The 11,341-nt window shown below is 43.4% G+C and overlaps 1 protein-coding gene across 1 annotated transcript; it reads right to left on the bottom strand.

Moving 5' to 3' along the window:
• Nucleotides 1-5,533: 5,533 nt before the first annotated feature.
• tmem256 (transmembrane protein 256) lies at nt 5,534-8,631 on the bottom strand. The gene is made up of 4 exons (XM_084487321.1): nt 8,511-8,631; nt 8,259-8,296; nt 7,821-7,901; nt 5,534-6,656 (listed from the first exon to the last, which is right to left on the bottom strand). Exons 1-4 carry the CDS (start codon nt 8,590-8,592, stop codon nt 6,513-6,515), a joined length of 345 nt encoding a protein of 114 aa, XP_084343447.1. The 5' UTR covers nt 8,593-8,631; the 3' UTR covers nt 5,534-6,512.
• Nucleotides 8,632-11,341: the final 2,710 nt, after the last annotated feature.

The following is an 11,341-nucleotide window of genomic DNA, read 5'->3' as shown; positions in this document are numbered from 1 at the left end:
CGGAGCCAGAGAGCATCCTGGGAATAGTAGTACCTGCAGACTACCTCTCAGAATACTAAGAGGATTGGTTTGAATGGTGAGGGCGACTCATCAGGCTAGTGTGTGTGTGTGTGTGTGTGTGTGTGTGTGTGTGTGTGTGTGTGTGTGTGTGTGTGTGTGTGTGTGTGTGTGTGTGTGTGTGTGTGTGCGTTTGTATTTTTTTGTATATGTGTGTGTATGGTTATGTGTCTGTGTGTGTGTGGGTGTGTGTGTGTGTGTGTGTGTGTTTGAAGATTTGTGTGTATGGTTATGTGTCTTTGTAGTGTGTGTGTGTGTTTGAAGATATTTGTGTGTGTGTGTGTGTGTGTGTGAAGATATTTGTGTGTGTGTGTGTGTGTGTGTGTGTGTGTGTGTGTGAAGTTGTATTTGTAATTGTATGTGTGTGTGTGTGTGTGTGTGTGTGTGTGTGTGTGTGTGTGTGTGTGTGTGTGTGTGTGTGTGTGTGTGTGTTTGTTTGAAGATTTGTGTGTGTGTGTGTGTGTGTGTGTGTGTGTGTGTGTGTGTGTGTGTGTGTGTGTGTGTGTGTGTGTGTGTGTGTGTGTGTGTTAGCAGCCCAGCAGGGAGGTGTGCCTATATATGAGTGCCCAGTTTATGGTTGTAAACATGACACCTGAGGTGATAATTCAAAACACCTTTCCAAGTCCACTTACAGACCAGAATTTTATATATATATATATATATATATATATATATATATATATATATATATATATATATATATATATATATATATATATATATTTATTATTAACAGTTATACAGTTTTATATTTATTTTGTAAACAAGACAAAACAGAGCTGTCAGACAAATAAATAGTCCAACTTATTTCAAGATGTTACATGGTCAGGTATCACCAGAATACAGGTAAAGGATAAGAGCGTCACTAAAAAATATAATTAACAATAATATGTCAGTACAATTATTTATCTTAGAAATCTGTTTTATATTTGTAGTGTATTCTCTCCATCTGTATGATCATCATTTCGTGGAGCCATTTCCGAAAGCAGGGGGGTGTAGGTGATTTCCAATCTAATAGAAAACATGTTTTGGCCGCTACCATACCCAGCATTAATGACTTCTGTTCCTCAGATATATATCTTAAAGCCGACTCCGAACCTCCAAAGAAGGCCACTTCTGGATCAGGAGGAATGTCCTTTTCCATCACCACTCTGGAATATTTCACCCCAAAATATTTGTAGATGAGGACAGAGCCAGAAGAGATACAGGTGTTACACAGCCCTGCACATCTGTCACACAACGGGGACACCGATGGATACATTAAGTGTAGTTTGGGTTTTGAATAGTGGAGTCTATGAATGACTTTAATGAATTTAATCAGTTTGTGCCAGACATTAATCAAGCAAGCTTGGATTCTAGTCAGACTGTCATTCCAAGTGTAGTCAGACACCTCAAGATTCAGCTCAACGGACCAGGCGTCTTTCAGATGGTTAGTGGATACGGAGGCGGCAAATAGACGCACAAAGTGAGATATCAGGCGCTTAGAGTCTGGAGGAAGCTTCAGCAGCTCGTAGGGTGGTGGGCCAATCTGGCATTGTTTCAAAGTTTTAATTTTCTTTATCTTTGGCATAGTGCCTCATTTGAAGATAACGGAAGAAGTGAGAGTTAGGGATGTTCCGTTTTTTTCAGCTGATTAAATGAAGCAACCTGTTTTTTAAGTAATAGCAATTCATTTATGAGGGATGCTGATGAGGTTTCAATGTTTAGTCCAAAGGGCGATTGTTAAATGACATCTCATCTGGAAATCAAAGCCCTAGCATTGGCTGCCCAATAATCACTCCTAAATTCGGCCTAAACCTCCTTCATTTGTTGGCTTTTGCAGGTGCACTTTTGATATGCGATGGGCTTTATGTCCCCATACAAATGGTAATATAATGGAATCTAGATTCTGAAAAAACTCTAAAGTAAGGAAGATTCTGGAATAAATACAAAAATCTTGTATTGATATTGTATTGATACGGTGGTATGGAAGCATATGTTTTTAGGTTTTTAGGTGTGTTTCTTATAGGTTTACACATAAAAAATGTACTATACAGAGTAGCTATGAATAAATATATATTTAGTATTTGACATTCACATAACTTGATGACCTAAAGCCATTTGATTAATGTATTATCATATAGAATATCCCCACTTAAATGTTCTATGTACATCATATGATAGTAAAGTGGCCTTCTGTATAGTGACAAACATATTCTGATTTATCCATCTAGTATTTGGTAACTATACTATAAGCTTTTAAAATGACATGGAGGCACCAGAGACCACTTAATACGTTCTTCTTAAGTGTGTATCGGGCACCTGCTCTGCCAACTGAGAGGTGACTGCATCCAAAGTTCTTCCAAAGTTATTACAATCGTTCAGAAAAAAGAATTATAAAGCGAAGAAAATATCACAATTTAAACTCATTTTCCCATTTCTTATCCCCCTTTTTATTCATGAGCAGCTGGGGGACATGATTACACACACTGTGTGGCCCTGGGAGATGTGGGATCAGGGATACGATTGAGTCCTAGTTTTTGCAAGTTTTCAGGAACCTGGACTCGTAAACCGGCGCGTGGATATTTCCCTCGGCCTGGCAGCTTAAATCAAAACCTAAATGCTTCAATCTAACCATCAGGACAGCAGGAAACCCATATCGTGCAATTGCTATTTCTGATTGGTTCAAATCGGTGCCAAGTGATGTCACCTGCCACAGAGCACAGAGCATTTGATCCAATCACAAACTGAGAATGCAATAACCGGTGTTTCACCAGGGGGCGGTGAGTGTGTCAGTAGTAGTGCTGACACATTCAGGGGTTGGAGTTGGTTTGGCCTGAACTCGTGTTTTCAAAATTGAATTGTTAAATTCCTAAATTCCTATTTAAATTGTGTTCTTTTTCTATACATCCTGCTGTTTATTGTGCTATATACGATGGAGCATGTTAATGCTTGTGTTTTGCTTGTTTTCTTTTGACAGGAAAGACAGTAAATGAAACATTAAATACACCTCTAAAGGTTTGTTGGGTAGACCTGTTGAGTTTGAATGCTTTCATTTGGGATATTTGTGAAGGATTACTTATGAAATCATACTCTGGAAACCCATCGTTGCCAGAAATTTTAAAAAACCTTCCAAAAAAAGAGAAATTTTGAAATCCCAAAAAATTGGAGGGACATAGAAGAAAATAGTTTTGTCACACACGCGGTGACGCCGTGGTCCCAGCCAAATGGCGCCACTGGGTGAACACCCCCATGTCCACGAGATAGCAGGAACAGTGGGTGTGATCACACATTGCTGTGTCTCCACAGCTGGGGGAGGAGATTTCTTGTTATCGCCATGGCGGCGTTGCACAATGAACCCACCCAGCTTGCCAATCTTTCTTTTTTTTTTACTTACCTCCATGCTTCATTGACGCATGAAAGGCTTCAACGGAGGCCCAGATGGGGGACTAAATGATCAGAGACACATCGCTCTGTCATCCACCATCCGTCTATTGAGAGGCTTCAGTCCCTGCTGAAGTGAGGGAGTAATCTAGATTGTGTGTGTGTGTGTGTGTCTGTGATAGCGGTAACCATCCTTTAAGTAGCTTGAAAGGTCAACAGTAGGGGAAGTGGGTTGTGGCAACACTTCAAATGGCAATTACAGTCATTGTGTGAGCTGGCAGAACGTGACATATGCCTATAAGGGAACGGTTTTGCGGCTCCTTCTCGTGCATTTGTGTGTGCGTGTGTGTGTGCGTGGTGTCTTTTATTATTTTTTTATAATTCATTTTATTATTTTCATCAAAAGGAAATACATATACCATCATACGGTGTAATTTCATACTTCAATCAGCATACAATTCCTGGTAGTAACAGTATTCCTCTACTCCATATGGTTTTAAACCACACTCATGCATGCTCACACATCCACGTATATACCATTTATTCCCTCTCATCCACATATCTTTCGCCTTTTAAACACACAAACCCAAACACACACCCACACAGTTTGTAATCCAAACCCACCCACCCACTCCCAACCCCACTCAACACACACACGCACACACACACACACACACACACACACACACACACACACACACACACACACACACACACACACACACACACACACACACACACACACACACACACACACACACACACACACACACACACACACACACACACACGGTTCCCAGCTCTCAGTCATCACACCTAGTCCTTAGCTATTAAATTTACAAGGCTTCATATAAGTCCTGCCACACCTTGTTGAATTGTTGCCTTCTGTTCCGGTCCTCAAACATTGATTTTTCTATACTTAAATAGTATTTCATTAGTCCCTTCCATTGCTGTAGCGATGGGGCCTCTGTACCCTTCCAATCCTTTCAAATTATTTTTTTATATACTAAAGAGGAGAAAATTACCATCCATCCAATATTTTTGCGTGGTGCGTCTTTTAATAGCATCGCTTTAACACAATGTTTGTGTCTGTGATTAATACTTTTCGCCACTCCCTTGTGTGTTCTGGATCCGTCTTGGTAAGCGTGAGGTCTAGGGTTGATGACTCATGAATAGACATCAGGCAATGGGTTTTATATTCCCCACATCATCGTGAGACAGCCAATTCAAGTTTCATGTTTATTGTAATATGCACATTTCATAATGAGCAGCAGGCAGAAACAATAATGGAAATGAAATGCTTGAGTTTGCTCAACAGTGTTTGATTATATATATATATATATATATATATATATATATATATATATATATATATATATATATATATATATAAATATGGCTGAAATCTTATTAATCTATTATTATTAATCTATTATTTTTAGAAGTATTATTTCAGAGTTTCTCTTGTGGGAAGTACAACGTATCTTATTTGAAGTGTGAAGAAGAAACCTGTTCTAGCCTGTTTGTCCCAGCAGCTAGCTAGCAGCCGTCACCCCCCTCCTCCCAGTCAGCCGCTGTATCTCCGGTCGGTGAATGACTGATGGCTCTCGGGCTAGCAGTTCTTCACAAGTCCAATTTGAGCCCAGATACCAATCAAACAGAGCGGCGCTACGACAGGCTGCCGATGTAATTATATTCCGTCTGCCCGATATCGGAACGAGCCAAGAGGGAGGTGTTTGCCTAAATAATGTATTCATGAATAGAGAAATAAAAGAGCGGAGAAGCTTGTGAAGTTAAGAGAAGAGTTCCCCCGAGGTACAATTAACAATATCTACCCTTGGTTTATATGTTTCTTTCCCTTTTTCACAGACGCCCACAACAGCCAAAGACACTCTTGTCTTGTGGAGTTAATTTAGAGCATAAAGCTACTTCACGGCCGTGTGATTGCAAAGCAGATCCTTCCTCTCTTTCGGTCAATAGTAGTAGTGTTGGTTTTATTTTTTTAAGATTTATCATGGGAGCATTTGAAACAAAAACACATGGCGCTCTCGCTTTTTCACACGTGATGGAACCAACGCACAACCGTGGCATTGGATGAGCCGAGGACAGCAGGATATACACAAACAAGAGCAGCCGAGGACGACTCTTCATTAAAGTCTCCCCCAGACAAGTGGGTAAAATAAGATGAGAATAAAAATCTGCGGCGTGAAACCATGGCTTAATTTAAATGCTCCAGTCCATTTGCGGGGGATTGACTCTCAGGGCTTGTGGCAGTGACGTTGGACGCACAACATGTCCGCCACTGGTGAACATGTGACTCAGAGTCAGGAGTCTTTCAGCCAACACCACATGCCCATTCTCACACCTCTATATTAGGAAAGTGTGTTTTTCGACGCACCCGCCTGGTTCTCCAACAACTTCATGTGTGGCGATCAGGCCTATGGTAGCTTGTTTAAGATGAGGCAGATCCTCGCTTTCTACAGACAAAGAAAAATCAGAAATCGACAGGAGATTGCCATTTAAAAAAGATGAGAAAGAGCATCAAAAAAATAGGGGATCAGGCCCACGTCTGATTTCACTTTCTCTTTGAGTTGTCAAGATGAGCCAACGTATGGTGCATAGCTATAGAAAGGCCACAAGTAATTGACTTCTTTTGTGTTTCGCCACTCGTAGGATCAAATGATGTAGGTCATGAAGACGGTAAGCAGTGAAAGGGCTCAAAAGGAGAACAACCGTTCTGAGTGATTTTGTCTGTGTTTATTTATAAAATCCAAGAAAAACAATATTATCCATCTGTTCAGTGGGCGCAGCACAGTAACTATACTCAAAGAGTAGTTCCCCAGTAGTAGGGTCAGTACACCACATGTGGTTATTTATTTAATCAAACTTTATCTAATTTGTCACAAAATACACACACACACATTCAGATGAAATGAGATAAGGTTGAACCCGGCAAGTCGGGGCAGAAATCCAGCGATCCAGGTTTGTATTTTTTAATAAAGATAATCCCTCCAAACAGCCTTATCTGGCGGGGACACGTGGGGGACGGGCGGCGGTCCCAACCCACCGCCCTGTGGGTGAGCTGACAGACTTCAGAGGACCAGGGCCAGCCAGCCGGCGATCAGCGCCATCCCCCCAATGGGGGCTGCCTTGCGCAGGTCGGAGGTTCCCATCAGGGCCTGGTGATACAGGGGCCCGCAGAAGAGGCCCATGCCCGTCGCCAGGAGGGCCCCCGCCTGGAAGAAAACCAACGGCCATTTAGCAGGAGTCCTTTGGTTTAACGCAACATACAGGCCATAGGATGGAGTCCTTATTAAGGGGATTCTAGCAGGTGATTTCATCCAACAATGTGTTCAGGTATGTCCTTCGCAGGTTTGTAGTGAGGTGATTTGCTCATGGATGCTTAAGGGGACGCCACAGACATCGGGGATCAAACTCAGAACCATTAAGAGTCCAACACTAACTAACACAACTAATCATGTGTTCACTATCCGGTCCCAACCAGCGCAGAACTAAACAGTGTGACAATACTCAGTAAAGCTGTTTAGATGGTGTATTTACTGAGCTACATATTGGTCTTGGCAGGGACATGGATGCTATTTATTTATTTACTTCATTCAGAATAAACAAGTAGGTTCAAGTAGAAGGGGTTCCTTGTAATGCTGGAATGTTTTAAAAAAATACCATGAACAACATTGTTTAACATTCAAGGAACAAGGAAATCAAAGTTTTTACAGCCACTATGTAACTGGATCCAAAAGACACTGACTTCCTCCACACAGCAATAAGACCGGTTCAGAAATGAAATGTTGCTACTGCCCATAAAACTGCTTTACCAAAAACGCACTGTGCCGACCAAAAACCGCGAGCCCAAATCGTGTTATGAACCGAACCGTGAATTCTGTGAACAGTTCCACCCCTAATATTTATTATTTTATCTTGATGTCATGAAGGAGCAGGAAGGGGTTTGACAACATTCTCAGGAGTGCCGACAAGTGTCCGACTGTGGAGATTAAATTCAGTACCTTTCAGCTGTGAATCCAACACCCTAGCCACTACAATATCCTGGTCCTGTCAATCACTTACATGTATTGTTGGTGCTCCCCGTCTATTTAGCATATTACTCACAGTAAACACGTAACAAATAACCGCTTATTCCTAGTCTCAGGACAGCGGAATGCTTTGACGCCTTGCTCAAACGTGCACACGCATCCATGTACACTCATACAGCCGGCGATGGCAGCTGTAATGCTGTAATGGCAATGGTATGGATTCTACACACACAAGCAAGAGGCGGAGTGAGAAGGCTACACTGCCGGGGTACTTGGATGTGAAAAGGACCCTGGAGAGAGCAATGCCCAGGGCTATCGAGGTATCAGGCCCGCTAATAATGCACTCACCACGGCGGGCTTTCCACAGCGAGAAGCTCCCAGCAGAGCCAGACTGTGGTAGAAGTGGTACTTGTTGGCTGTTTCATAAAGCTGGGGGGGAGGAGAGAAAGGACACACACAGAGATAACGATGCATTCCCAGGATTAAATTATTGAAATGTTTTGTATGTGAATACAAAACAGAAATGTAATGTAAAATTGAAATCCTGTGACTAAGAGCTGTCTTTTTTAGTAAGCAGGCAAAATCATTATTGGATATTTGTAAGACGCAATGGATGATCAAATTTACAAGTAATCATTATAGTCCATAGCTACATACTAGTCATTAAATTAATTCCATGAGGCCTCTATCCTCATGGATTTGAATATTATTAAAAATGAATACTACTACATGTTTATCAAAAGTATTTCTGACTGAATAAAGTTTAATCCAATCACGTGCACGTACATTTCTCTGGTAATCTTCAGGGTCTTTGTTTTTGAACCCTAAAGTGGGAGCAGAGGCAGAAATTAACAACAGTCAGATCACCATGACCATGGAAACAATCTGCAATAAAAAAAAATGGCCATGTGTTAACACCATGGCATAACATAACGTGTACCGTCAAAAAGACCGTATGGAGACAGTACCGCACGGGCATCTCCAAGGGCGTTTATAGCATTATTACAACCATAATAATACATTTATATTCAGTATTACCGTGAGCTCCATAAGCCCCGGCGGCTACGGCCGAAGCCCCCGCCAGAGCAGCGACCCTCTGTACGACAAGAGACGCGGTCATGACTGCTGTTATGGTCGAGCTGCTTGCGGAAGAGAGACGGAAGAGCAAAGGAGGACACTATGTCCGTTCCGGAAGTCGAAGCAGGAAAGTACGTCCGGTTTGCGCGGTTCACAATGTGCTTGGTTTATTAATAACAGTTTAGGCGATGATGAGTTAGTATCGTCATGGTTTGTCGATTTTTTTTGTTGTTGGAAGATTCATTATGCGTTTTTTAGTCAATGGTGGTATTAGGTTATAGCATGTGAGAATAGTAAATCGGTGGTTTGTCAAACGTGTGTATTTTATACAGCCTCTGACACTGGCCTTCTGCTAGTTTAGAGTGGTTGGTCCAGTTTTAACAAGTGTGCCCTAAAGTCAGTATGTACGTATACTATATACTTAAATAGCCTATCACAAAAGATAAATGGCCCATGCTGCGAATTATCAGTGGTATTAGCATTACGATAGACTGTGTTATGATTGAAATCTTTGGATTAATTGGGAGCCAAATACTAAGCCAAAAACATATCCAACAGGAACGGAGAGAGACAAGCAGGGGGGCGGATTAACTAACCCTAACCTTGCCATAAGCCCATTTTCTCTAATTCAATAGGACAGGCAAACATGCATGCAGAATCCGATTCACTGCAAACACCGGGTGTCTATCAAGGAGTCGCAGTGGGGGAATAGGGGGCGGGGCCAACGGACTCGAGGTGACGGGTTTCAGGAACGGGAAGCTGTAGACGGTAGGTAACTGGTTTGACCTGGCAGACCACTTTGAATGGACCGATGAAGCGTGGGGATAGGTTCCTGGACTCCGTCCAAAGAGGAAGATCCCTGGTAGAGAGCCAGGCCAGATGGTTGGAGGGAGCCGGCCCGTGTCTGCAGTTTGCAGGCACAGCCCAAAGCCCGTTGAAGGGCATCGCGCCCCTTTGTCTATGTGCATTGGCAGCGGTTGACCTGCAACTGAGGGTACCTCCGTATCCTTCTCCGTCTCTGGGAACACGGGGGCTGGTAACCATACTGACACTGAAAGGGAGGGAGACTGGTAGCAGAGCTGACCATGTATTGTGTTATTCCCGGGAGATGTTGGCTCCAGGTCGCCAGGTTTTTTGAAGCGTAGCACCTCAGTATCTAGATCCTGGTTAGGGTTAGGGTTAGCCAGACAACAGGCTGACAGAGGCGCCGAGGCAGGTGGCAAAGGCCCTCCAGAACGATTTGAGGACCTCGATCCGACACAACGTCCTGGGGAAGGCAGTGGATACAGAACACATGTTGTACCGCCAGCCCGGCGATGGGTTTGGGGAGGGGAAGTGTGCTGCTTTGGAAAACCGGTCACCAACAACCAGAATGGCTGTGAATCCCTCCGAGGGGAGAAGGGAGGAGATAAAGTCCAGTGCAATTTGGGACCAAGGATGTTTGGGAATAGGTAGGGGATGGAGGAGACCCCCTGCGGGCTGGCGCAAGCTTTTCCTCCTGGCACACACAGTGCACATAGCAACGAAGACCCGCATGTCTGCCTCTGCTGTAGGCCACCAGAACCTCCTCCTGACAAACTCTAGGGTCCTGGGGACCCCGGGATGGCTGGTGAGTTTCGAGGTGTTCACCCATAAGAGTAACCCAGCCTTGGGAATAAATTGTCTATTAGGAGGTCCTCCTCCGGGGTCTGGCTCATTGCGTAATGCCCCAAGGCCTGGTCACATAGCCCATGACTGCCCAGCATCAGTATCAAAAACCACTGGCTGATATGGATGAGTCAGGGGCATCATCAGTCAGTCATCCAGCACCCCCAGCCCATATACTGTAGCTCTGGTCAGGCAAAGAAGGAGACACATCCTCCATGCTACACTGACACAGCTTCCCAGCACATGGTCGAAACCAGTGGCAGCTGCTGGTCTTTCAAAGAGGGGAAGCTCATTTTCGGCCTACATCATATAAATTGCCAATTTATTTATCTGTACATTTTGCTCTCTGTTCCTTTTCAAGGAAATGCTCTGTGACCCTGTCATACCAACTAGCTGTCTTTTCCAGTGACTCGACCAGTGTCCTCTCAATGGCCAGCAGAGCTAGGCTGCTTAAACAGCCTTGGCCCACTGTGTTACGGGTGTAGGACTTGAGCCGCTTTAAACAGGAGAAGCTCCTTTCTACACCTTCAGATGTAGCTTCAATTGTGGCCACTAATGAGAACAGTTTGTGAAGCTTCCCCTGTCGTCCTGCAAGTTCAGACCTCAGGCTCCCTGAATCAAAGTGATGGCCAACTACCAAAACAATATTAAACTCGAACAAGGAAATGTGGGAATTCTGTTAAACTGAAACAAGGAATTGTGTGTATAAGTGTATGAAATGTACGATGAAAACTGTCTAGCAATTTCACCAAGCAAATATGAAGAAATAGTTCGCCGTTTGTCTTAAGACTCGCTTGCAAAATCCGCAATGGGACTGAGGACTAAAGAGAGCCCCGGCGACGTTTTATAGTTCAAAATCGCTGTCAATCAAACGGCTCAACGTCTTTCGCAGACCCTCCAATCATCACACAAAACCCCCAGAGAAGCTGAGCGTCCGTGGGAGGGACATAATCGCAGCATTATCCAATGACCGTTGACTTTCGACGCACTACAAAAGGCTGTTCTATGCAGCCCCATTGAAGTCGATGGACGCTGAGCTTCAACAGGCAAATGCAATGTGATGACCTGCAATAATCAGCTGATTCTGAACGAACACGTCTTTTTAGTCAATGAAATGTTAACATAACAGTATATACGTATTTGAC

The sequence above is a fragment of the Micromesistius poutassou genome (genome assembly GCF_964030765.1).
Source record: "Micromesistius poutassou genome assembly, chromosome: 23".
NCBI lineage: Eukaryota > Metazoa > Chordata > Actinopteri > Gadiformes > Gadidae > Micromesistius > Micromesistius poutassou.
This window is presented reverse-complemented; position numbering and strand designations above follow the sequence as displayed.

What these genes read in the sequence shown, in the direction of transcription:
- tmem256 (XM_084487321.1), bottom strand. Translation starts at nt 8,592, where the DNA reads ATGACCGCGTCTCTTGTCGTACAGAGGGTCGCTGCTCTGGCGGGGGCT. An exon ending in CTGAAGATTACCAGAGAAAT is followed by an intron (nt 7,902 to 8,258) that starts GTACGTGCACGT and finishes CCTCCCCCCCAG; the next exon opens with CTTTATGAAACAGCCAACAA. An exon ending in GCTGTGGAAAGCCCGCCGTG is followed by an intron (nt 6,657 to 7,820) that starts GTGAGTGCATTA and finishes GTTTTCTTCCAG; the next exon opens with GCGGGGGCCCTCCTGGCGAC.